At 38.0% G+C, this 27,237-nt stretch overlaps 1 protein-coding gene across 4 annotated transcripts in view; it reads right to left on the reverse strand.

Moving 5' to 3' along the window:
• NRAP (nebulin related anchoring protein) overlaps positions 1 to 25,672 on the reverse strand; it is a 49,729-nt gene extending 24,057 nt beyond the window's left edge. For 2 of the 4 annotated variants that reach the window (XM_058810262.1, XM_058810260.1), the window contains exons 1-21: positions 24,839 to 25,080; positions 24,477 to 24,571; positions 23,673 to 23,760; positions 21,386 to 21,490; positions 20,758 to 20,862; positions 19,972 to 20,079; positions 18,992 to 19,096; positions 18,333 to 18,440; positions 17,259 to 17,363; positions 14,340 to 14,444; positions 12,495 to 12,611; positions 11,026 to 11,130; positions 9,974 to 10,081; positions 9,168 to 9,272; positions 6,981 to 7,079; positions 6,372 to 6,476; positions 5,044 to 5,151; positions 4,114 to 4,215; positions 3,407 to 3,604; positions 3,084 to 3,188; positions 733 to 831 (exon numbers count right to left, since the gene is read on the reverse strand). In XM_058810262.1, the coding sequence (XP_058666245.1) occupies positions 733 to 831; positions 3,084 to 3,188; positions 3,407 to 3,604; positions 4,114 to 4,215; positions 5,044 to 5,151; positions 6,372 to 6,476; positions 6,981 to 7,079; positions 9,168 to 9,272; positions 9,974 to 10,081; positions 11,026 to 11,130; positions 12,495 to 12,611; positions 14,340 to 14,444; positions 17,259 to 17,363; positions 18,333 to 18,440; positions 18,992 to 19,096; positions 19,972 to 20,079; positions 20,758 to 20,862; positions 21,386 to 21,490; positions 23,673 to 23,760; positions 24,477 to 24,571; positions 24,839 to 24,910 (2,247 nt within the window). In that variant the 5' untranslated portion in view covers positions 24,911 to 25,080. Of the gene's footprint in view, positions 1 to 732; positions 832 to 3,083; positions 3,189 to 3,406; positions 3,605 to 4,113; positions 4,216 to 5,043; positions 5,152 to 6,371; positions 6,477 to 6,980; positions 7,080 to 9,167; positions 9,273 to 9,973; positions 10,082 to 11,025; positions 11,131 to 12,494; positions 12,612 to 14,339; positions 14,445 to 17,258; positions 17,364 to 18,332; positions 18,441 to 18,991; positions 19,097 to 19,971; positions 20,080 to 20,757; positions 20,863 to 21,385; positions 21,491 to 23,672; positions 23,761 to 24,476; positions 24,572 to 24,838; positions 25,081 to 25,587 lie in introns of those variants that run through there. The other 2 variants (XM_058810263.1, XM_058810261.1) reach the window with 2 other exon arrangements.
• Positions 25,673 to 27,237: the final 1,565 nt, after the last annotated feature.

The raw sequence follows: 27,237 nt of genomic DNA on the forward strand, positions 1-27,237 counted from the left end.
TTTCCCAAAGTTAGCTACTTATCTGGCTATAAGGCTGACAGCAATTCATACTCTATACAAAATGCATGCAAGAGCATATTTCACCCAGTGTTAAACTGCAGCAACTTCTTGTTAATAGGACACAGAAACAGAGAATTCTAGGCATGAAATGAAGAATACTATCAATTGAATCTGCAGAGAACATTTGTGACCTAAATGTAATTGCTGACACAACACTCCATGAGGACTAACATTACAACTTTGAATGAAAACATCAAGGACCTTTTATGTTTTGAGTAGAAATCATCCCCATTTTATATCCCAGGGCTACAACAGCAGAGAAATTAACTGCTCTGTTTTAGCCCATGAAGTTCTTGGAGGAGCTGTTGAAAACTATGAAAATATGCCCCATTCACAAAGTGCTACATTTCTTACATCCCAAAGAAAAAGAAGCCCCTACTATAAAGCTCAAAATCTATGGTTACTATTTTGTTTTCAGCACACAAGAGATAAGCACACAAGAGATTCCCAACGGTGCTGGATTTTTGTTGCTGTTGTTCTAGTTCAAAGAATTCAAGGAGAGAATTAATCAAATAAACGAATAAAACCCCTTAGAATTAATCTGAAGAAACTTTATACATTGAAAGGCTTTATGACTGGGGGCTCTCTTACCATCACACTGTGTCATATGTCAGGAATGACCACATTGTGCCTAAGCTGCTTGCAAAGAGACAAATTCAGTCAAGGACTCACATCACTTTGAAGTTCCTGGCTTTTCTTGGCGTGCTTGATCTGAGAACTGTCAGCCACACTGGTGAACTTCAGAGCATCAGCCTTCTGCCTGTACTTTTTCTGCAGCAAATTAAAGCAAGTTACATAAAATTTTCTACAGTACTTGCCCTCCCCTAAAAATGTATCACTTTTAAAAAGAACATGAGTGACAGAGCCCTGTAAATTCCCAGGAGAGTTTTAGCACAGGAATCAATAAGATAAGCTTCCAAGAACTACCCACTGCTGGTATATTGAGGTGAGGAGGGCAGTGCACAAGTGTGTGCCAAATGCACTGCTGCTGACACTGCAGGAATGAATATCTTTGGTGTCAGATGTGCTGACTACATCTCTTACAGGACCTGGGCTGCACACCAACCAGTGAGTGGTGTTCAACCTGGGCATGACTTAAGTCAGGAACCAAGAGAGCTGATAGGCCACACAGTCATTGTTACTATCTCATTTCCTTACAAGAGACTTCTCAAGCACATGCATGGATGGTTCAAAACACAGAACATATCTTACTGAGATATTTTTATATTATTAAGATGATAATTAAATTAGAGCGAGCAGTTTCAGAGTCCTGAAAGTAACTTGAATTCAAAATCTTGCTCTTTTCAAAGCAGAGCTAGGCATAGACATTGCAGTCAAGCCCTTCTGGAATGAACAGCTATGAGACACCTCCACAAGGCAATATTTTTCCCATCTCTGGCTCAAGTCTCAGAGATGGGAAAAAATATTGTTCTTTTTTCATCCTCTGGTGCTTATATAAAATCTGTTTGAATGGACAAATGTGCATAGAAACTAATATTTTTAGTCTGGTAAATAAGACTGTCCATAGTTTCATTCCATTTTGCATTTTGTTTTACATCTGAAACACACTGAGGTGAATGGAAAACTTTAATTCACTTCATAAGGCTTTAGAATAGGCCTGTTTTAAATTGATGTCATTGCCTAAACCTTTTGCACCCCTCATTTGAAAGCAAGCTAAGCATCCTTTCTTTCCTTGACATAGTACAAGGAAAGGCAGGACTCTGTTTCAAGACCACATTGTGACAGGGGAGACCAAGCAAAGTTGTGTTCTCTAATTGAATTCTCATTCTACCAGTTCAGTCATGAAGTGGGGCATTCCACCTAGAAAGGGTATAAATGCAGTTTTTTTCTTTATCTGGCATTTCAGGAGAGAAATTCTTCTGTTTGAACTGATGGGTGAACAGATCAGTTTGCACTGTGTCTCTGCCAGGGGAACACAAAATAGAAGTTAAAAAAGCATGCAGCACTTCAAAGAGGTGCTCATCGCTTTATTTTAGAAACCTGGAAGGGAGGGCGGCAGATTAAAAACAGCATGTTTTGTCACCTTGCATGGAACACAAGGTAGTGACATCCTGCAAAGAAATGACAAAACACCAGGCTTTGTATGGCAGTAGAGATCTCTAAAATAATATCCACCAGGCTCCAGTTCAGGTGACTGGCAGCCTCTCATGGCCTTGCGCAGCGCTGGAAGGAAAAGGCAGATCATTATGGATTAAATATTTGTGGAAGTAATTACTACCACAGCACACCCCAGAAGCAGGTGTCAGTAGCAAGACACCAGATCTGAAGTTGCTGCTCTTCTTTTGTTTCTAAGATGTATTTTTTCCCCTTGTAGGAGTAGTGAGAGGATGTCAGAGACCCAAGGTGTCAGAGTGTGATCGCCAGTAACTAACTGGCTTCTGCTCCTCCTTCCAGAACTGAGTGGGATTTTATCCCTCTTGTCAAACTTCCCCTAATTTATTCTTCTTTCTGTTCTCTAGTTTTCCCAGCACTAGTGAGGCTGCTCAACCATAGTTAAGAAGCTGAGGAAGTTTACTTCCATAAGGTTAATGGCAGTGCAAAGCCATGAGTTAATAAAGCAAAAGCTATGAAAAGCAGGAAAAGCTGAAGCTATCAGTAAAGTCACAGCCCCTACTTGCCAAGGAGCAAGGAAATTTTCAACTATGGCTGATAAATATCTAATTTTTCAATACTGCTCCTTAAAGCCTTTTTGTACTTCATGCAGCACGTGAAACTCAATGGAAATTTAATGCTGATCTGCAACATGGACAGGAGAATGAAAACAGGTGGAACCACAAATACAGGGATGTCTACCTCACAGATTAGTTTGATAATTATATAAAGGGAAAATGTCATTTTAATCTCTAACCCAGGATCTTTTAAACTAAATTATGCCCATCAGTTTTTCCATTTCTCAGATATTCCTTGTTAGGAATCCTGTACTTATTCCACACAATGTAACAGAGTAAGTGTGCATGAACCTTTCAACAAACGACAGCCAGAAGCCTGAGAACTTTGCTTACCTCACTGACTAAATCTCCTGCCTTTTTGGCTTGCTGGATATTAAGACTTCCTTCTGTGATACATCCAGCTCCTTTCATCCATGTCAGATCTGCCCTATATTGGAGCTGCAGAGGAAAATTACATTTATTGGCACAGAGAACACAAGAATAATGTTTGCAAGTGAACATGCACCCATTCCAGTTGCAAAGTCATTGCAAAGACACTTTAAAAGCCATAATACAATGAGGCAGTGTTCATATGAAACAAGAATTACCATCAAATGGAAAAGGTTATAATCTCTCGTGCTGTTTTTAACAGTTAAGCTGGCTGTACATCATCTTACATCACTCTGGAGATCATAGGCCTTCTTTGCCCACTTGGTCTTCATATCTTCTGGCAGCACAGTGTACTCATGGAGTCTTGTTCTGTAATCCAAGTCACTGGCCAGTGCCTGAGCCTTCTTGGCATGCCTCAGGTTTATCATGTCCATGGGCAGATGGAAATGGGCCTTGCTCTCCTCAAAACCTTTTCTGTAGGCAATCTAGACACAGGAGTGAAAATAGATTGTCTGTATCAGATATTACAAAGCTGTCTCAAGTCCCCTCTCTTCTCTGGTCTTTATGCAGATTAGGCAAAAAAACCCCAAACACATTTAGAAATCAGGTCCTAGGAGGGACAAAACAGATGTCAGGGTAAATTTTCTAAATTCTAGAGACATTTTCTCTATTATAGTAAATCTTACTTTTAAACATACCATTACAGACTTAAAAGTTCTGTGTAGAAGTTTATACTGAGGTTTTAATATGATGATATTTTATTCATATTGAGGTTTTAACTGGATGTTATTTTTCCTGCCCCAAAATAAGGGTGCCATTGCCCAAAATCCCCTGCTGTCCAATCATTGCAGATTAACAGATGGTGAAGGAAACCAATTTTGTTAAATGTTTGCAAGAATTTCTTACAGTAACAGCAGTAACAGTGATAGATCACACAATGTTGCTGAAAGTTTCATAATTATGAAAACCACCTTTTGAGTAAGAAATAATTTACCTCACTACTCATCTTGGCCACCTTCAGAGAGTGCAAAAGTCTTGAATCTTTGGTTTCAGTTGCTTTTCCTTTTGTTTTTTCATATTCTTCTTTATATTTAATCTGTCAAAAAAAACAGCATAAATCTAAGAATATTTCCAATTACCCATGAAGTAAGCAATACGTTTTTCACTGGTGATTTGGATGTTCAAAATTTAGAAGAGCTTTGTCTGATTCTCTCATTGTCACTTCAAATTTCCCAGATTTTCTCAGAAATTCCAAAGATGCAAGATCAGTCTCATTTATGAGATCTTTAACCTCATTCCTTAAGGCTCAGCCCTCTGAGGTGAATATGCTTTAATTCTCCTGATTAGCTAAATTATCTGGCTCTTAGAGGCAAAAATAAGAAATAAATCCAAGTAAGGAATTCAAGACTTAATTTTTTTATGAGGTGGCAGTTTAGAATCCCCACTACTGATGAACATTTTTCAGCTGCAGAAAAAGTATCTCTCTTTTCTCCCTCTCCACGGGTTAAAAATCTTGATATAAGTTGTTTAGAAAGCTTTTGTTTGGCTTTTTTTTTATATACATGTGTTTATGTTAAGGAAGCAGACTAAAGAAATATGCATTCCCTTTGTAGTAGATGATAATACTATTTTTGAGGCTATAAACAATTCAAAACACTGAATTTCACTATGGGTTTATTGTGTAAATTTAGCTTCACTCTGTACACATGATTTTAAAAAAAATAATTTTCGGCAAGTGAAATTTCCCATCAGAATCTCAACTGCTCATTAGCCATTGAGAAAGATGGACAGCCAAATGCAGGATTTAAACATCCAGATGAAGTGAACTATGCTTTATTTGTCTGTGCTATAGCTACTAATAGATAAAGAATAAAGAATGAGAAAGACATAAAGAATAATCCCCAGGTAACTAAATGTAACATACATCACTGGCAAGATCCCTGGAAGCTTTGGCAGCAAGCAAAGGCAGAGAATCCAGTTTAATTTCAAAGCCCTGGCCCTTGCTCTTCTCCCAGCCTTCTTTGTACTTAACCTGAGAAAGGAAAGACAGCAACATGTCACTAACACAAATACACAGGAATTTCAAACAAACATGGAAATGACTCAGAGAAAAAGAGAAGCAGAAATATGCTCAGTCCACAAACTGGAACCTCCTTAAGTCACAGTTCATTGTCATTTTGAGCTAATTAATTGTCTAGGATTGAGTCAAAATTTTATTCTTGGGGTTCACAGGCACTTAATGTCCCAGAACATCCAGCAATAATTCTCAGTTTCAGACAGATAAGGAGGAGGGAGGGTTTTTCAAAATTGCCTCTGGTTATGTCTACCTCTGAAAATAGTATAGATGTATAGGAGCTGATCCATAGGCAGAACATCTAGTGCTGAGAACCTGACAACCTTCCACTCATTTCAGGATTTTTCTTTCCCATCCCCAAACTATAACCAGTCAAGCCCCACACACAGAATTTGAAGGTGCAGTTCTTTACATGAGAAAGCATTCAAAGGGAACCCAGCTGGTGTGCCCTGAGACCACCCCACAGGTGAAGCAGAGGTCAGGGCAGCATCCCTCATAACAATCTGATTTTCTTCACAAGCACACTCATGAGCTACACTATCTCACAAACACCATGAAATGCATGAGAATCACATCCTTCACTTCTGAAAGTTGATGGAATAAATAATAGTTTTTTTAAGTAATATTTTTCTAAGTAATAGTTTTTTAAGCTCTTTTTCAAGATTCCACTTGAAATTCCATTAAAGCAAGATCAAGCATGCCTTCATCCATACTCTGTATGCACCTAATGAAGGTAAAAGGTTCTCAGGAAGACCCAGTTTCTGGATTTGGCTTTTTGCATGTTTATATTTATCCTGAACTTTATCAAGCCCAGCAGTGAGCTTGATCCAAGCTGGCTGAAGTCACTATTTCTTTCCACTGACTTCAGTGGACTTTGAATTACTGGAATTGTGCAAATGTTGGTTCTTCATACAATTTCACCTCAGAAGAAGTTAATTTTGTTGAGTGAATACTGATTTACTGATTTAAAGAAATTCAGATCATCAGAAAATATATTGGAAAAAAAGTCTAGAGGTTTCATTGCCCTTGAAATTGGATGTCTGTCTATTCTGGGAACCATATTTAATTTTGTTTAGTACAAAGACAAATGCTTCCAGAAAGTGTGTCATCATCTTTAAATGAATTTCAGTCTATTAACAGCACCATGAATGCCAGTATTTCCCCAAGGCTTGACTGACCTCACTGTATAATTCAGCATTGGCTTTGGCTTTCACTAACAGTGGTACATCCTGAGGTAGAGTGTAATTTGATTTTGTCTTCTCATACTGGGCTCGGTAGTTCACCTGTGTATGTTGAAAAGGTCAACAAGAAACTCAGTTATTTTTAACTTAAGAAAAATATAACAATTAGACTGAATGATTGCTGTTAAATTTCAGGTTATTGATGCCATAAATTATAAATACATTCATAGGAATTAGTGATGCAAGCATGAAGGCTGTAAGGCTAACTTTTACTTAAGCAGTAGGAAGTAGAAATTTACTCTATAAATAAAAGAGCCACTGATTATCTTTAAGTACAAAAGATATAATTTAAAACTTTGCCTTAATAAATACACAGAAAATAATTTCCTAAAAAAGCACACTGATACAAATCTTAAAAGTGGAGACAAATCTACTTGTATGCTTGCCACATTTTTTCAAGTGATTTTATTTAATATATATTCTTGGTTTGGCTATGCATCTGCTGAAGAACTGTCAAGAATAAAACACATAAGGATACAAATGCTATGAAATTAAATTATCTCATCATTCTAATGAACAACAGGAGCTAATGATGGGAGAACTTACATCACTGAGCTGCTGTGCATTTATTTTGGCTTGAGCAATTTGTGGAGTGCTGGCCACAGAGCTGTACTTCAGCTTGTCTATGCTTTGCCTGTAGTTTACCTAATTTAAAATTAAATTTAAAAAAAAAATTAGTAAAGGAAGAAATGGTCAGACCAGAAAATGAGAGATTGAATAGATGAAGCTTTGCTAACTAATGCTCTGGATAAAATATTACTTAAACCATAATAAAACTCATTTTCTTAACCATCATTTAGTCCATTTTTGTCTTTAGCAGACAAGAATTATTGTAATTGTCTATGAAGAGCTCTATACAGTGTACCACTGGGTAGAGCAAATGAATTCTCTTATACTTGGTCTTTACTGAGTTTTAATGCAATAAATTAACCACAGAATTTCTCTGTGTGGTCAGAGTTTTGTGTGGATGTTGAGAAAATAAAAATACATACTTATATACAAAAAAAGTAATTTTAATGTCAGCCAACAAGAGGACTGAAACCCATTAAATTACTAACACAATAATATGGTAGCAACAACAATAAGTTATAAAAGAAATATGTTAAAGCCCCAAATTATGCATGATAAAAAATCACATGATGCTTCCTTTCAAACCTGTTGCAGCAAAAGAATTCATTGCTATACTACAAAACACAATTATTATTCTTTGTAGGCCCTCATTAATATTCACTGTAGTTAATCACCACTTTGCAAACACTGCAAATCATATTGTTTAAAACTAGTTTCTTAAGAACACTTCTTTCCAGTAAAGTGGAGCATATTTCTGGAGACTTTGAGTTACTGAAACTATTTCAATGCAAACCTTCTTATCTCCCGTATCCTCACATAAACTTCCTCATTCTGCCAGAATGATAAAAGCTAGGAAAAAAGGCCTGAATTATCTCACAGGTCCAAAGTGATTAAGGTACTTAAAACAGTGCATTTGCTTCCTTAGAAACAGAGAGAATTTTAATTCCATGGAAAGGGATCATTTCTTTTAACTGAAACTGAGTATTTATTGCTACTTGTGATTGCTTAGTGTATGAGAGAGGTGTATTCCTAAATGAGTTCAGAGTGAGCATGTTGGTTATTTGGGAGTGCACCAGCCCCTGGGAATAATGCAAAATCCTAGATCAGGACTGGTGAAACTGTGTCTCTGTGGCCAGTGGAATTGTGTGTTTCAAACCCTGATGTTGATGCAGAGCCACTGGAATTTCTGAGATTATTTTTTACATTTTGGACATGAATGTATGTTTACCTTGAACTCTTTAAGAACAGAGCTTTCTCACACTGTAAGCAATCAAACACTGAATTTTACTGTTTTCAGCTTTTACAAAGGCAAAGCTGAAATTTATGCTACAGAGGCAAGAGTTCATCTTAAGAGTTGAAGTGTACCCAACACTTCCCCAAAAACATCAGGGCTCCCAGTTCTAGCTCTTCATGCTACCATCCTTGTCTGGGAAGAGGTGTTTATGCCCAGATAAATCTCACATAATGTTAATGACCTCTCTAAGGCATAATGCTCCTGGATTTTTGTAATTTCAGTGTAAAGACAGGGTGTACCTGCCTTAGGAAGTCAGAAATGCCCTGCAGAGCTGCTGCTCTCCTCTGCTGAGTTTGTAAGCAATGCCTGGTGTCTGTGCTCCTGACTGAGGCACAGGGTGAGCCGGCAGAGGAGATCAGCCAAGCTTTTAATGCCTGTGAGCAGTGAGGGTATCATCCTTTCCCTTCCTACAGCCAGGGGCACAGGGGCTCCTCTCTCAGGAGCTGGAAGGTTCTGTGACCAACCCATTCCCCTCCAAAGGGGAACAACAGTCCCGGGGAATTCACAATGGATTCACAATTGAGTCTCCCTGTGCTTTCAGTGCTTGATGCTGCTGCTGAAGCTGCCCCAGGGTGGTGAGACTTGTGCAGCACAGAGCTGGGATAGGGCAGAAGTCACAGATTTCACATCACTCCACAATCTGTGCTGAACTGACCCAGCAACAGGACAGGGCAGCACTTTAAACTGCTCTGAGACCTCCTGACACTGCACTCTTTTGGTTTAGCTTTGTTAGCAGTGTTTGCTCCTGTCATTAAATCATCATTTGACACATGCAATCTATCACAATCTCTCCTACAGACAGATGATGAGCTATGCAAGTCACAGGAGGGGGAAAAAAAACCCAAAAACTAAAACATAAAATTATTTACATCTTTCAAAGGGACCAACTTTCTTGTTGTCTGGTATGAAGGAGTGAGAGTAGCTGGGTAATTGTAGTCAACACCATCATGTTTGTAATCAGACTTATAGGCTATCTGAAACACAAGGAGAACAAAAAAAAATAATTCTTTTTTTTTTCAGCTGTCATTTGTTTGAATAATTATCAGTCAAGAGGAAAAGGGAAACAATAATATTAATATTAAATGCAAGAAACAAAGTAAGTTCAATGTCATGAGTGACAAAGAAAATGAAATTATTTGCATAGTTTAGCCACTAATTGATTCTTTTTCAGCTTCTCAATTAATCCAATGCCAACAGTGGGAGCATTAACTTAACTTCCACCTATGACACATCTCTTTTATCTTTCTGCTTAGTTCTCAAGCTTCTTACAGATTTGTAAATAATGTACTTGAAGGAATGGTATGTAATGAAATAGCTTCTTGACTAACCCAGTAAATTAAATTGGAATCCAGAAATCTTCATTAAAGACTGTTTTTTCCAGCAAAGGTCTGACCCTGGGGGTGGTGGCAAACAACCTTCAGCATCCTACTGATGTCAAAGAAAACTGAAGGATCTCAGTATGTTGCCAGATCACTGAAATTTCTTATTTTAACTTCTTCCACACAGTGAGCCATAAAACAGTGCAAAAGGGTTTCCAGAATTTCCCCTCTTCTCAACACATCTGTCCATCAGATCCCCAGTACAGTATGATCTAAAGTTTTCTATCAACTTAATTCTGGAAAAACTGAAAGACCAGGATGCCCCAAGCACACAAGTGTGATTAAAAGGGACTCACATTGCTTGCCAAGCTGCCAACCTTCATGGCATGGAGCATCCTCTTGTCCATGCCAACACCCACATAGTGACCTTTCATCTCATTCTGGTAGGTTTCTTTGTACTTAAGCTGTACCAAAAATGAAAAAAAAAAAAGAAGATAAAAATACTCTGAGAAAATATATTCAGCTTTTCCAGTGAAGAGTTTCAGCTTTTAAGAGTTTCCATATTTTACAGCAGGGAGACAATTTTTACAGCTCTGGTCTACCAGTGCTGCTCCAATACAGGAACTCATTAGTCCACAACAGACTTGGTATTTGAAAAAAAAAAAAAGCTAAAACTCTCAGTGAGTTTCTTTTACTACCAGATATCATTTACTTGCTCTTCATATCACCTAAATGCCACATAAAGAAGATACATCTGTGTTTCATTAGGAACAAATACTAGAACAAAGTCCCAAGCAGACAATATTTGTACATTAAGAAATGAACAAAATTGGGTTGTTTTGGTGCATCTTTCACCAATCCCAGAGTGGGGGATTTGACAAGAAAAATTGATCATTCAGCTACCTCAACTGTATGGCAAAATATTTACTCCTCTGGGATTTTAGAGAATGGTAAGAGGCAGTATGAAACGAAATTGTATTTCGTGAGAAATCAGAGGTATAACTATTAACACTGATAATTTTCACACAGTAATTATGTTCCTCTCTGGCACTTCACTCTGGTGAAGTATCTTCTGCCTACTTGTCCAGTCAGGAAATGGACATGCACAGTGAAATAAGTAATAATTATGACAGACCAGAGAAACAACTCTGCTACTTCTCTAGATCAGCAGTACCTGATAAGTGAATTTTCTTCCAAATACCATAATAGTTCTTTTCATAATCCTAAATGAAATGAGCCCCAGTTATACATCAGGACACATTAGGATGAGTGTTGTACAAAAACGGTCTAAAATGAGTTATAATCACATTTCCAGCACACATTTATATGAAACACACACTCCCAGATGACCTGTGATTCCAGCAGCTACTATGGCAAGTAAGCCACACACCAGGTACTGAAAACTTACATCACTGGTGAATTTTGAGATCTTGCTCGTATTCTTGAATTGTGGAGTGTCACAGTAGTTCATGCTGTAGCCTTTGTTGTTTCCAAGATCCTTCTTGTACTCCACCTTAGTGACAAAAATGCACAATGGGAAGCTATGGTAAAACCTTAATCTGCTCTATCAAGTTCCTTCTCACACTTTTTATTAGGCAGACCCACTGTTCAGAGATTTTGACACATGGTGTTCATCAGATGGCATATGATGAAAATTAATGTGAAGAGAATATTCATGTACTCAGTTCTCATTTTACAGGCAAAAGAAATGCAATTTCATCCTCTGCAAACTACACAAGACAGTGGCAGGAGGGAAACTATTAACGAAAACAATGATATACAAAGAAATTCTGAGGTGTGCATGCAGCAAATGAACATGTACAAATGTGCCATGTACCAAATTCCAGCAAGACCTCAGCAAGAGCTTTTGTACTCATACAGCCATTCCTGTTTAAGGAACTGAGCCTGTAACTGCTGCAGTGAAAGACTCAGAGATGAGAGGAACTCAGCTTGCTTGGCTGAGGAAATCAAAGGCAGAGAGAAGAAAATGATGTATTTGTAAACCTCTCAGAAAAGTAACCATGCAGGGAGAAGAACTTTTTAAACTAAAGGGCAACGCTAGCACAACACAGTGGTAATAAAGTGGACAGGAATAAATGTAGGCTAGAAATTGGAATAGGAGGATTATACAGTGCTGTGTTGAAGCAGCAGGAGCCAGGAATCATTGGCCCAGGAGGCCCCTTCCAGCCCTACTTCCAGGGGTTTTTCATTATTGAAGGTTTCATACTTTGACATCTCAAGAGTATAAGTTTTTTAAGTGCCATAGGGAAGTTCTAGAAACTCACATTTATTAATAGTTTTATAGCTGATATGACACTATAAATAAATTAATAATTCAGAATCTACTGAGCATTCTCTTGCAATCTTCCCTTATCAAGCAGAAAAAGAATCAATTATCAGTGACTCACAGTCTTTCACAGGATGGAAGAAAACAGAAATCTGCATAACCAGAATGGTTTAAATTTTGTCTCTGTTCTTATTTTTTTATTATTAGAATATCCTCTGAGACACTCTAAGATACACACCAAATTAATTGTAAAGCTTTATATATTAATATCATATTAAGAGCACAATTCAGTTTTGGGGTGGGGTTTTTTCAGTTTTCAATTTTTGACGTGGTCAGAACTAAAATCACTCTCCTGGGGTTAATTTCCCACAGTTTCATAGAGATGATTGGAAGGGCCAGAAGGCTGCACCTAAAGATATGTTCTTGAGCTTTTCTCTCCAGTTGCTGTGCTACACACAGATGCTTTTTTTATGTACAATGCAGGAAGAACAACAGCTTTATTTTTTTTAACATGCACTCCTTACTCATCAAACACAGATGTTTGTATGAGCTGCTCCCAAACTTGTTAAGAGATCGATTCAAGCCCTTACCTCACTGACAAGCTTGTTAACACTTTGGGCTTGTTTAAGGACCAAGTTGTCTTCAGCTGTTAGGGAGTGAAAGTGAGCTGCACCTTTCATCTTGGAGAGATCTTTCTTGTATTTTATCTGAAAAGAAGTAGGGAGAATTATAAAATAGATGTGCATCTTTTCATCCTTACTATTTAGACTGGCTTCATGAGTCAGGATAATATCTTCCCCGTGTATGGTTTGATAAGTAAATGGAATTGCCATGCTGAAACACTGTATTTACTACCTTGAATAACCCAAATATAACTCCATAGCCCTGCACAGTCCCTCTCAAGACATTTTACTAGATAGCATTTTTCATTAATTTTTGACATAGACTGAACAGCAGTGGTTGTTGTTCATAGCTTGAAGAGATTACTAGCAGAATCTTGGCTGGAGCTTGTGTGCTCTTCTATTAATGAAGTTAATCCTCAGTACTTAATTTTAGTCAGAGGATTACAGATAGTCATCAAGCAGTCTGCAAACTTTTCCTTCTGTAGAAACCAGCTTTTTTAAAAAGCTCTATCTTTTTGTACTTTCAATGTGTTTAAGGGAATTATATTTCTCTACAAAATCAAGATTGAAATAAGGGAATTCTAAATTAAATTTAGACATCAGGTTTTTGACATAAATTGGACTTGGATGGGTGAAGAGAGGTAGTAGTTGGCCTTTTATAAATTATTTCACATGAACTGACATACAAAGTGGTTTGGCTTTTTTTATTTTCCAAGTCTGCACACATTTCCTCAGGCTTTAAAACTACAAGGAAAGTTGCTAAGTACTGTAGTGCGCAAATGTTACTTCCATGAAGCAATCCTCCTCTTCACTCCATGTATTATAAATTAATGAGGAAACTACTGACCATTAGCATTTTCAAAACCTTTCAAACTTTATCTGGAAAGGTTAAATATTCCATGTTTAAACAGGGGATCACTGAGTTTGTCCCCAAACTGGGATTGGTCACAGGGGATTTTTGGTGTTTTATATTGTCCCAGTGATTAGCTCAGGTAACAGAACACGACTGATCCTTTCACTCCAGTTTACTGCTCGTGTCTAGCCCACTCTAACACGAACTGAAAGGCTCCACCATCTGCTCTCTGCCCACAAGACAGACTGAGCTCATCAGCCCAGGCAGCCCCAGCGGGGACAGGTGCCCACACTACAGAAGTTGTCACTCACAGGAGCCCTTCAGAACAGCCACAGGGTACTGACCTACAGACTGACCCACTGTTTTGTCTCTGCCAGAAATGGTCCTCCCAAATAGGGCTGAGGCTGATGGGCTGGATGCAGGAATCACACACCACCACCTCTTTGCCAGCTCTTCAGTTTGCCACCCAAAACCAAAAATCACATCCCAGAAATAAGCTCACTTTTGTGAAGTGACAGTGTCACACTCTCTGCTTCTTTTCCTCCATATGACTTGCTTTGTGCTGGAGGCATGATACATCAAAATATCAAAACCAGTACAGTTCATTCATCCTCCATTTATTCACTACTGGGAATACCACAGTAGTCCACAGGATGATTAAGGCAGTTGAAGATTTCATTAATAATACAGGTGCAGATTTGCCAGGAGGGTTAACCTAACAGTAGGGATCCCCATTAGTTGCTACATGCATCTCCTCCCTCATGCAAGTTGGAGCTGTGCCCCCTTCTATTAATGGATATTATTAATCCCCTGAGCCGTCCAGTTCCCAGCAATGCAGCAAAATGTCACTTTTGTTTACTTCTCAAGTGCAGTTTTAGCATCCTCCTCCCAGGCACTGCTCTGACAAACTGCTGTTTTTAATTGTTTATGAATTGTATTGATTCAGGTTTCATACTTACATCACTTGCCAATTCATTTGCTTTCTTGGCATTTTGATAAGCTGGAGTGATCATAGCAGGAAAGCTTCCTTTCCCTCTGCGTTCCTCAAACTCATCCATATATCCCTGAAGAAAATTCAGATGTTTACTCATCACACATGAGCAGGTGGGGCCATGGGTTATTTTACAAAGCCCCACAGTCCTTGTTAGTAGGAAGGTTCACAGCTTCAATGACTTTTTTTTTTTTAATGAAAAATGACCAAAATATAAGAATAACTTGACCTGTTAAATTACCTATGCCTCTGAAGCTACCTGTGCATCATTCCAAGAGAAATTTAGGTAGCTCTTAGCTGTGGTAAAGATAGCATTCAAGTGTACAATGACACACACCATTCTGCTCTCACCTCATTTCCCACAGAGATGATATCTGCTTGACTCTCTGTTTGTCAATACATGTTTTCCTGGAATTTTATAAAAATAGCTAATGGCTTGGTTAGCCAGGCTAACTTTAAACTTTACACTTTACACTTTAATGGCTTAAAGTTAACAAGTTTAACATAGGATCAGCCTTTCTTTGTGGTGTTACAGGAGCTGTTTGATCTTTCCATGGTCATTTTTCACATCATAATTGACCAAAAATAATAGTTCACTAGTGCTGTGATGTATTTTGAAGAGGGATAAATAAGTGAGACAGAGATACCTAGATATCAGAATGCCAAACTCCTTAGTGAACAAAATCAAAAATTCCATTTGTCTGATTAAAAAACCCAATTGTTGTGGAAGTATCACCCTTAAACTCATCTATAGATAAGTCTATGCGTAAATATCTGACAATTTGAAAGCCATTTAGATAGTTTAACTGCAAAATACTGGGGAATTTTTTTTTATTGTAATGGACAATAATAATCTCAATGCCTTCTATGGCAAGATCTGGGGAGAACTTGGAGTACAAACAAGAATACAAACAAGTGAGATAAAGTGTAATGTGTCTTCTCTGCAATATTTTGTAAATCTTTTGTAGTAAAGAGGCAGTTTGAGCAAAAATAGAATGTGCCATGAATAGGATGCATGCCAAGAATGCCATGGAAAGCACAGATAGGAATGGCTACAAATATCTGGGATATCTCTTTTGTGTGTTCTCAGTGCAAAACCATCCATTGTAGGTCATTTTGGGCACCATCAATGCTTTAAAATAGGCCACACCACAAGTTTGTGGACATTATGATGCACATTGGTGAACAATAGTTACAATGGCATTAAATTATTCTATAAACAGGCACTGAAAAGAAAAAATATAGTGGAATAATCAGCTGAGTTAGCTTCTTAAAATACTATTAATGAGTTTGAATTCTCCAGACCAACCTGTCTTTCGCTTCTAACTTTCTTAAATACATTTTAATATAATTTCTAACATTGTGCATATATTCAAACTATTCATATATTCAACTATTTTAGCCACTCTTAAGGTTTTTAAACACGAACAAAAAGATGTTCAGCACAAGAATTTTACAGTAAGATTCTTTAAAGTGTCTCATGTTATATATATAAATATGCATGTACATATATACATATATCTATATCTATCTGTCTGATGCACACTCAATTCATTGTTAATGATCTCAACAGTTAGAAATCTAATCTCTTTACCCATGTTAAGTCACAATTTACTCAGAAAATTCCATTAATTTCAGTGACTCTGTGTTATTTTACTAACAATATCAGTATCCAATCTATAAAGATTAAAACTCAAATCGAATTTGAAGTCCATGACTGAAGTTTCAAAGACACTTTCAAAGAAAGAAAACTTAAATTAATTCTAAAACAGAATCATTCTAATGCTTGGAAATGTAATTAGTGCTTTTTCAAATTCATTTTATTTGTTTATTCCTATTAAAACTTGTAGCAGTTCAAAAGACAGAAGTAATTGAAGGCTCCACTGCTACAACACTAAACTCATATTCTTCAAGGACGGTTTGCTTTCCACAGAATACTAAATGTAAATTTCAACTGAAGAAGTGAAGAAATGTAAAATACCAAAGGTTTTAGGAAAATACAGCCCCTATTCCTTCATTTCTCCAAAGTGTATGGACCTACTGAGGAGCAGAACAAAAACCCCTGAGATTAACCATATAGTTTTCTTTATACATAAACACCACTATTCAATTCCTTTCAAATTCCATTTAGCTGCATTCAGTTCTATATAGCTGTGCTATTCCCCCTGTCTAATTGGAATTTGGGTGCATTTTGGGCAACCACAAAACCAATTGTATTCCCTTAAAAATGAAACATAAGCAAAATGAATGCCACCGAGCAAAACAGAACTAAAGCCTATCTGGTTCCACAAATACAGAGCTGCAGCTTGTCAGGTTTATAATTCCTCTTTTGTAGAGGAGGTGAAATCTAAGAGATTGTGTATCTAAGAGATTCAGTGCTGTTCACACATATTTAGAGCTGCAAAGCTCCTAAGGTTTGTGAAAATACCCACAGGGAAAAGGCACCTAACTGTCTGCCAGCTTTCTACTGTTTCACAACCCTTTAGCTTTTCTCCTGACTGAATTTCCTTATTCATAGAATGGGAATATTTCCTCGAGTAAGCACATTTCAGTGTGATACATAACAACACCCCAACAGAAATGCAGAGTGCACACAGATAAATGCACACAGATAAAATTTGCCGAAGTCAGTTTTCAGCAATGGCCCTACCATAAGGGTCATGCAGTGACAGTGCAGACACCTTGCAGTCACATCTTCAGGTGCCAGTTACAGATACATTACATTTTAGGAGCACAGTACTGTTTGTACACCATCCTTTCCCTTGAAACTTTGTTTTCTCACACAGGAAAACAAAGTGAAAAGAGGTGCCACCAGTTTCTGAAGCCTTGAGCAACCAGCTGCAGAAATGATCAACACCAGCATGACTATCCCTTGGATGTTCCATACCTGTCCATACTGATCTGCATTTTCTCTTGCAACAGCAACATCTGTTCCAGCTGTGTGGCTGGCTTTTCCCTTGATCTCTTTTTCATATCTTTGATGATACTTCACCTAACAGGAAAAAAAGGAAATTAATAATCCAGGTGAGTTTAGTCTGGTTCACAGATGCTGCACAATAAATTACAACCAATGGCATGCACATGTTGTCAATAAAGGGTTGTCGAAATTCCCATTGCCACCAACCTGCACAAGTCAAATATGCCACTTGAAGGTATAAAAACAGAACTAGTGGTGCATTAATAATGCACTAGGAACACAGGACTTGCCATTTCAACCCAGACCATTGGGTCAATGTGTTCAGCAGCACCTGCTTGACAGTGGCTAATCCCTGATGCTCCAGCAGTTTAAAAAAATAGAACTGATTGTAATGCAAATTCATGGTTACCACAGAGCACTTTTTTACCACAGGGTGACCTGAACCCCATCAGTAAATGGGTTTGTTTCTGAAGATGCTTTATCCCCAGTGATAAAGGGAATTTTAGGCAATCAACCTTCAAGTTTAGACCAAGATTTGCTCTACATTTACTGAAGTCAAAATAATGCCTGTAACCTGATGCTGCCCTTTAATCACCATGTGTGTTTGCTGACAAAAGTGAAGGGTTTTCCATAGATCAAAGGCAAATAAAAACATGTAATTGTTTTAGAGTCAGTTGCTTTTACCTTCAAAATTATGGATCTCTTATTTTCCTCAATGACTCTTAACAATGTTTTAAATTCACTTCCTTTGAGTTATATGTTCTTCCATATGATACCTTCTCCAACAAAAAGAGCTTTTCTTTTCGTTTCCAATAACAAAGCACAATTAACTGTACATTTTGAAGGAACACTGATATCTTTTTATGGTGCTTATTAAAGAGTTCAGGGGTGTTGTGGTCTTGTTATGTTTGGAAAGGAAAAGAAAGCCAGTGAAGATCAGTATGCCATGCTCATGGAATTTCTGCCAGCAAATGTTTTAATTCAAAATTTGTGTGACAGTTTAATATTTTCTTTCTCAAAAGAGACTTTTCTTTGGACACTTACATCACTGGCTAATTCATTTGCTCTCTTGGCTATTTGATAAGCTGGAGTGATCATAGCAGGAAAGCTGCCTTTCCCCTTCCGTTCTTCAAAGTCTTCTGTGTATTTCAACTGTAAAAAATCAAGACAGTTCAGGAGCAATTAGAGCAAATATGTCTTGATTGCACACCTAATCAATCCTTAAAGTTGCAAAGTCAAGTGCTCCATGGCTGTCACCTGCCAAAAGGAAGATGAACCATGAAGTCTGAATCTTTGCAATTTGGTCTTTAACTACACAATCACACATCTTCTGCAAGGCCCCTTTGTCTTGTTCAGGGTGTAGGATGAAGAGATTCATTTAAAGAAAATACTTAAAGTCTCTGCAAGACACCTTCTCTATTTACATTAGAGTCAGGCAGCTTCTTTCTTTAATTTTCATGGCAGCCAGTTGCTAGGTATGGACCAGACTGGTGCCCCAGCTTCTGTTCTGACAGCCTAAAATGGCCTCAAATTGAATGTGGTCTTTGCAACTGAAAGTATTAAATGCCTAATGGTAAAATGAGTCTGCCTTTAAAATATTAATTTAAAATTTTTCTTTGTGTTCATATTTGCAAGTAATTTATAAATACCCTAGGAACCACTTGCAGAGCCAAAACCAGATCAATCTATTTTGTTTAACTTACATCACTTGCAAGGTGTGCTCCAGCCTTTGCATGAAGTATATCTGGGGTGTCTACAACAGAGGTGAACTTTGAAACTCTCTCCTCATGTCCACGCTTATATTCCACCTGAAGAGGAAAACATATATATCCATATTCCACCAAATAAGCAGCAAAAGTACATTTCCTATCAGAAGTCTTCAAGAGAAAATGAGCAACAGCAGTCGTGACACTCCTCACTCTCCACAGTCAAGCTATCCATATATTTAAGGTCCAATTTCCTTAAAGTGAATACCAAAACCAGACAGAAATGGACTCAGGTGTTCACATTTTCACTTGATGTATGTGAGCCACACATTTGATTGAAATACCATGAGAATAGTCATTAATGTCCCAAGATCATACTGCAATGATCTTGGGATATGTAGATATTATCTGCACAAAACAATACTATAAAACCATTGTTATGAGATTTATTTTTACTTATATTTTCATGTGAATAGTTCTCAAATACACAAGCAATTTTCTGTGCATAAATTTAAAGTAGCTTTTATGTGAATTAATTTCGATCTTACAGCTGTTTGATTTCACAGAATTCACAGAATGACTAGGTTGGAAGAGACCTTAAAGATCATCGAGTCCAACTTAATTTCAAATAATAAAATGAAAAATGTCAAATGTAAATAATTTGATGAATACAGCCCTAAAGGTAATGAATTAAATGAACATTTCAGTGCAAGTCACAATCTTTTTCAGATTGTGATAAATTATGCAAAAGTTGCTACATTTTCCAGGAAATATCTACATTGTCACTTATTTTATATTATTGTACTCCCAGGCCAAGTACTTTATTAACCTTGTTTTCTGCATCGTTACCATTTTCTCACTTTGTAACAGTATAACAAATATTCACCACCGAATCTAACATCTCAAGTGAATGGCCTGAACCCAGGACTCTCCAAAATCAGAAGTGTAAAATATAATTAAAAACCCTTGTGACTTACATCACTGCTTAGCTGGCTGGCTCTCTTGGCAACCTGGTAACCTGGAGTGATCATAGCAGGGAAGCTGCCTTTGCCTCTTCGTGGCTCAAACTCTTCTGTATATTGAAACTGGAAGATGAATTTGTTTATTAGAGAAGAATCCACTGTAGTTTTTACAATTCTTCTTTTCCTGCCTGCTTCCTAAAGGTATATATCACTTTATTTAAAAGAAAACAAATTAAAGAACTTCCACTTTGTAAGTTGTTAGTTACAGCTACTTCCTACACACAACAGAAAGCATTTCTCATTTGTATCAATTATCCACTGTTAACTGCCTACGCTGATTAGGTCACTAGCCCATTGTATGGACACAGTCATAATTTAGAAGTGATTTTCATCAGTCATGGAAATTCAGTCAGTGAAAAGTCTGGTCTGTAGAAAATGCAACACATTTTTCATCATGAGTCCTGCTCTAGTGAGAGAAAGAGCACTGCCTCCTAGATCAGATCACCTCAGTTTGGTCAGCAGCTGAAGTGTTTTTGAGTTATATAAATATATAAATGTGTGATGGCAATAGAACTGTTATGTGACTTTAATTCCTTACATTTTTTTATTGTTATTGTATTGTTATTGACAGAAATAAACATGTCAGTCTCTCCTTTGGCAACATCTTGACAGACAGACCCTCCAGATACCCCTCCTGAAAAGCCTGGAGGTGACTTCTTACCAAAGACTGACTTTCATGTATTTGTAAGTCTTCAGAATAGGATAGACCATGAAAATAAAGCCAAACATCAGTCCACTTACATCAGACAGAGCCTTCTGTGCCTGTGTTATCTTGACCATCTCAGGATCTGGGATTGTTCCTGGGTACCACGATTTTCCTTCCTCATAGGCAGCATAGTAAGCATTCTACAAAACAGGAACTAAGTAACTACCTATCTTCACTCTGGTTTTGGCACTCAAACAGATGATCTAACAGGAAAAAAAAAGGAAGCACACAGAGCAGTGGAAGTGAAATTGTGCAGCACAAGGCCTACATTCCACATCCCTTCAGAGTGCCAAGGCAGAACTTGTACAGCAAGAACTGACATCAAGATGACAGGATCCAGGATCCTGGAGTGAAACTCAAATAACACCCCCTGGGAATCAGATCTCCTGCTGTGAAGCTCCAGTGCCAGTATAGAGAAGACACACAGACTGTGGCTGTACATGCAGCAGCCCCAACAGCTGACTACAGACACTCTTCCTTCCCCACCTTCTGATTATTCTTTCCTAAGCTATAGTTGAGCTATTTTGTCTTGAAAAGCCAAATGAAAAGCAAAGGCTATTTTTTTTTTAGCATTGAAATGCCATGGTTAAACCCCTGACAATCAGGGCCAATCCTTGGTGTCCTTCAGGCTGCTGGCTGGGAGACTCAAGGGATATTTCTTACCTGGGTAGCCAATTGTTGGGCTTTATAGACACTTTCAATTTCTCTGGACCTTACATCCCACTGAAAGACTGATTTGATTTGTTCACTCTCTTCTCGATATTTTATCTAAAAAGAAAAGATAATTACTTGTTTTAGTAGTTTCTTAGTGCATACCAACACTCACCCCCTTTGGAGAAGAATAAGAGAGGCAGGGTGATGATTGCATTTAGCCCCAAAGCCAAAACTCTGTTTTCTAGTCCACCCCAGCTTCTCCCTAAGATTTCTGCCAGTACAGGAGCTGCACATCTGTAAAGGAGCAGCATATTACACCTGAGACCTGGCATGACATTCTGAAAGAATAATTTGATCTTTAGATAGTCCTTTTGGGGGAAATAATCTGTTAGAATTGAAATCCCTAAGAAATTTAAAGCAGGATGTGTCAATGCATTACATGAAAAAGCTATTACCAAGTAAGCAGTATTAAAATACTCTCCTATTTCCCTGCACAGTGTCCAAGAAGTGTCATATCCTAACTGTGCAAATGTAAATGACTACTATATTTGGTCCTGGGTCATTATGTTCTTAGTGCTACTTTTATCATGTTAGCATGTAGAAGAAATCCAACTGAAATCACAGATCTGTTATACAACTCACTCTCTACCCAGAGTAGAGAATTTAAACTGACTGGACAGAAATGTTACTGAGCACATGTACCATTATTCCCATTTATAAATTAAGCACAAAGGAGCAGAGAGCTGAATGACTTGCCTGATAACACAGAAATTCTGTATAGAGAAACCTAATTGTTATCTCTGCATTCCAGTTGATGTCTCAAGACTTATGTGAGAACATCATATTGGGATTGAAACATTCTATTTCCTGCATCATCAGAAATAAACTTCAGTTAAAAAGTTTATTTTTTTACTGAACAAACTTCCATAGTAGCAAGAGAAACCTTTTCCCAAGTTATAATTTTTTATACATTTACTAACAAAACATTTTCCTGCTCTCAATTTTTTACAGTACTCCCTTTAAGCAGGTACTGCAGATTCAGCTTCTTTACTACCCTTAGCAGTTTTCTCTCTGGAAGAGAACCTCATTATGTGATTGAAAAGGACAGAAGGTGTTTAAGGTGTATAAAACAAGGGAAAGTGATCTTTGAGCTATAATTTCTCTGGCTTGTGTACTCACATGCACTGGAAGTATCAGTCTCATATCTCTGCCTAAACCAGAAATAGAACCTGCAGTAATCCCAAACTCATTCCTGAGCAGATCTGTCACACACAGTTTAAAGTAAGTGTGACAGTCATTGCTGAAATAGTTACAGCCCATGATACTGCAAAAACTGAGGCATAAGAATGCTGTACAAAATGATAAATTATAGTATCTGACAAAGGCTATTCTTGTGCATCAAGGTTTTACAGCTAATAGAGGACATCAGAATGAATTCAGCATGCCATAATCCAAGAAATACAACTTTCTTTGTTAATTTTAGTGATGGCTAATCACACCAAAACACATTGCTTTGCCTGTGAAATACATTCACAAGTAATGTTATTTTAAGATATAGAAAGACTTGGCATTCAAGAAACCAACATTAGGCAGAGTAGTGAGACAGCCTTCGATTATTGGGCGTTCCTGTATTTTTTATTTCACCAGACCCCTCTCAGTGCAGGTTTGTGGATGATGTTTCTGGAAGGAATCAATGCAGGGGTGGCACTGGGAACGCCCACAGGCTGGAGCATTCCAGCTGCATGGGGCAGGGCAGAGCCCACAGGGAGGATGTTCCTCCATCCCCAAAAACACCTCCAGCAAAACCCTGCCAAGCTCCCTGGACCGGCTGCTTTACCACCTCAGGTTCAGCAGAAATACTCAACAAAAGTATTTATGGGAACTTCTCTGTGCTCACCACCTGGTTATAATTTATCTGATGTTTCGTGGCAGTTTCTGATGAGACCACAAAGCAAGTGGGTTGTTCTTGCTCCCAGAGGTTGTGAAACCCAGCTTAGTCACCAAGTTTGCACAGCTCTGGGCAGTTTAGGTGAACTGTGCTTCCATACAGGTTATCAGATAAACTGGTGAGCAGCTCCAATCAGTTTTTCCTTCTGAGAGAAGAAGGAAATCCAGATCTAAGATTGCTTTCACATGAGTAATCGCATTGAAAAAATTATGACTGAAACCCAGCTGAGGTTTGAATCATACACAGGAAGGTGAGTAAAAAGCACGTATTTATACTTACAAAACAAGGGATGTTATCAATATGTTATCAAAATGTAAAACAAACACATTTGACCCTCAAGCTTCTTACCTCACTTACCACTTCTGACAGTTTTTTTGCATTCATATTTATTGGTGTTTCAAACACACTCGTGAATGCATTGTTCTTTGGATTGTGCCTAGAAAAGGGTAAGTGCAAAAGGATATTAGGAATGTACCAGACAGCCCACCGGAAAGGTTCTCTTTGAGCACTGAAAACCACAATATCAGCCTCCACCCCTCTATACACATCTCTTCCCCCACTCACACAGAGATCTTAGACTACATTCAAGTTATTACTGTAAGGAGTAGGTGCCTAGAGCAAAATTAATTTTAATGATCATCATATCAATGCTGTGATTCTAATAACAAAAGAGAATAATAGAATAAAAAACAACTGTCATCTCTCCTTTTTCTGCTGACAAATTTGACAGGAATTGATCGTTATAAAATAAAAACTTCCTAGAACAAACCAACTCCAAAATCTGCATTTTATGTATTTTCCTTATGATTAGTTCAACCTTGTTAACTCTTAACCACTGATTTCGAAAGCACTGAATTTTGTGGTTGGTTTTATTTTCTTCTCACAATACTGAAAGGGAACTTGATTTGGTATCTTTTAACACACTGGCCAAACAAGGAAGCTTTATGAATGGTAAAAAAGAGTTTCCCACCATTTGTGATTCACGTAAATCCAAAGATATGCATGAAATCACCAACAATAACTAATTTCACATCACACACAGGACAGACTGAGTCCAAATGGGGATCTTCCATTATATTAAAATTACTAGCCAAATTAAACCTTTGCTTAAAAAAATAAAATGGAAGGAATAAAAAAAGGAAATACACTTACGCTTGACAGTAAGGCTTTTTCTCATGGCTAACAAAGTTGTTTACAGTTAACATCATCTTGCATACTTCACAGTGAAAACAGGCTTTATGCCACGTCTGGACACGCCACAAAAGAGAAACCAAACAGACATGATTTGTATTTCATTATTATTATTCTGCTAAGTTTAAAATCTCACTATTGATCCTTACCCTTCATTTAATGAATCTATTTTTTTCTTCAAATATATACATGTTATTAATTCATTTCAGTTCTGAACCCAGTTATGAGCAAAGAACTTTTAGAACCGAGAGATTTGCACTGTGTTAGAAGTACCAATCTGTACATTTATTATAGTCCAAAAATGATAAAGAAAGAGAACTGACCTGATCTATACAGTTAATCTTCTCAGCAGGGTAAACCCCATAGCCACATCTAGCACACGGCTGCACATTCATCTTGAAATCCACAGAGTGAAAAATATATAGGTTTATACAAAAGGTTCAAAGACTATGAAAGTGACTTTTTGGCCTGTGCAAAGCACACTCTAGACACTCCAGTCAAGGCCTTTTGCTGTGGTCAATGGCTCCCATTAAAGCTCTGAATTGAAGTCTGTTGCTCCCTTTGCTGACCTTCTGTTTCAAAGTCAGCTGCAGGCTGGCTTTTAAAGCTGCCAGTTAGTAAGAGTGGTTATTTTGGCAACTGTGTCAGTGCAGAAGGGAGGGCAGCAATATCTTTCTCTAAATAGAAGAATGAACTCACAGAAACGAATCACATCCATGTGAATGTTAGAGCCTGATCATTTTGTATTTCAGTTTTGCAGTCACAGGCCCGGGATGAAGAGAAAAGTGCACACAGCAGCAGCATTTACCATGAGTTCCTCCTCACCCTGATAAACAAGTGACCTCATGGGGGAGCGTTTTGTGTTTAGGAGCAGCCTCACAGCAGAAGGAGGTACCACCAGAGATGGAAGCCAGAGATGGGTTTGAAGATCCCTGGCCCTTGGGCGGATGTAGAAGAAGTTCACTGCCATTGTCCCAGACAAGTTATTAATGTTTTCCCTTGGTGACAGCTCAGTTTCACCTTGCATATTATGTCAGCACACTCTTTTCTCATATCTTCCTGTTTCACTCACCTGTCACTCCATCTCCAGGTGTAGCAGGATGCACTGTGAAGCAGGCAGAGCCTCTTATCTCAAAGAGCTCTAAACATGATGGGTACAAATCCAAACTTCTATCTCCTACAGGAAAAACTTCAGAAAGGAACCATTTACTTTTTAATAGAATGAACAAAGCATCTATTTAACAGTGTTCACCAAGAGTAGACTGCAATAGATCAGAATATAAAAATTCCTTCACCAAAAAATGATAAGGAATGTCTGATATTAGGATTGAAGCAAGCTATTAGGGTTGTGAAGTCTGCTCTGAACAAAAGAAGCTATTAAATTCTACCAGCTACAAATGGTCAGGATTTAAGATTTACATCTTACCTAATCATAATGTCTCCAGCTGCAGGGCTCCATAACCCTGGGACACAGCTAAGAGTTATCTCAATCTGAGTAAAAGTCTACTTAGTCATCTCTGCATCTGCCCCACTGCCTGCAGCAGTCCTGGGACATTGCTAAGCACTTCCCTTTTCTATAAATTGCAAACAATTCCATCAAAATAGTTTCTGTCTAAACCTTCTGGGTATGCTTAGAGAGCCTCCTATTCATCTCTCTATTGAGAGATGCAGTTCTGCCCAACTTATTTATTGCTACTTATACTGAATGCTGACAATGTACTGGCACAATGTCCTGTCAGCAACTGGTCTGCTGAAAATAGAGTCTCTAATCTAAAGAGCAGTGGCACTAAGTCCTGAAAACACTTAAGGCCTTTCAAAGTAACTAATATCAGTATACAAACAGATGCATTTTCATTTTTTAAAAATATCCCCAAAACATAATTTCTTATACTAAAATAACTGCTGAGTTACCTTATATTCTTTTTGGGATCAAGAGAGATTTATGTCGACAATAATATTACATCACAATAATATTTATCTCACTTACTCCCATGAACCAAAGTAATTTGGAAGGCTTCCAGTTCCCTTCTCACACAGTTTTGCATCTTGTCCCAGATTGTCATTCTGTTTATGCAAGTGACCTGTGTTAGGGTCACAGTGGCCAGGCTGTCTCCTCCTCACTTAGCACTTGGCACACTACCAGTTGTCACCTCTTTGTGTTCCACTCCAAGAGTCATCACACTGTGTATTTTCTAGACAGTCCCAGAGGTCTCCATGCTGTCTGAAGCCCATTTGGAGCCCTTGTCTCCCACTTTAGCAGGAATAAGGGTGCATGACCTGCTCCTGGCCCTGCATTGCTTTAGACCCTCCTGAAATGAGCTCAGAGAAGTGGCGAAAGCAGGACATCCATGAACCACACCAAACTGCGAAGACTTGGCAATTACAGAACAAATAATTAATCCAGGAGTCACCCGGACACTGATCACGTGGAGAGGACTCCAGCATGGATGATCATGCTGTCCCTATGCACTGGGTACCCACAGAGCACACAGACATCCTCGAAGGCAATGAGACCGTGTGCTCCTTCCAAGAGGAAGGAACAAATAAAGCCCTTTATTTCACAGATAAATCCCACTTCATTTCAAGACATACAAAGCCTGTTTTTCTCTTTTCACAGTGACAGATACTACCAGTTTGGCTGGAAGTCAGCAAATGCATTTTCCAAGTTCTGCTTCTCCCAAGTCACAGCACATTCAAAAGAAGTGTGGTAACACACAACATC

The sequence above is a fragment of the Ammospiza caudacuta genome, chromosome 9, assembly GCF_027887145.1.
Source record: "Ammospiza caudacuta isolate bAmmCau1 chromosome 9, bAmmCau1.pri, whole genome shotgun sequence".
Classification (NCBI taxonomy): domain Eukaryota; kingdom Metazoa; phylum Chordata; class Aves; order Passeriformes; family Passerellidae; genus Ammospiza; species Ammospiza caudacuta.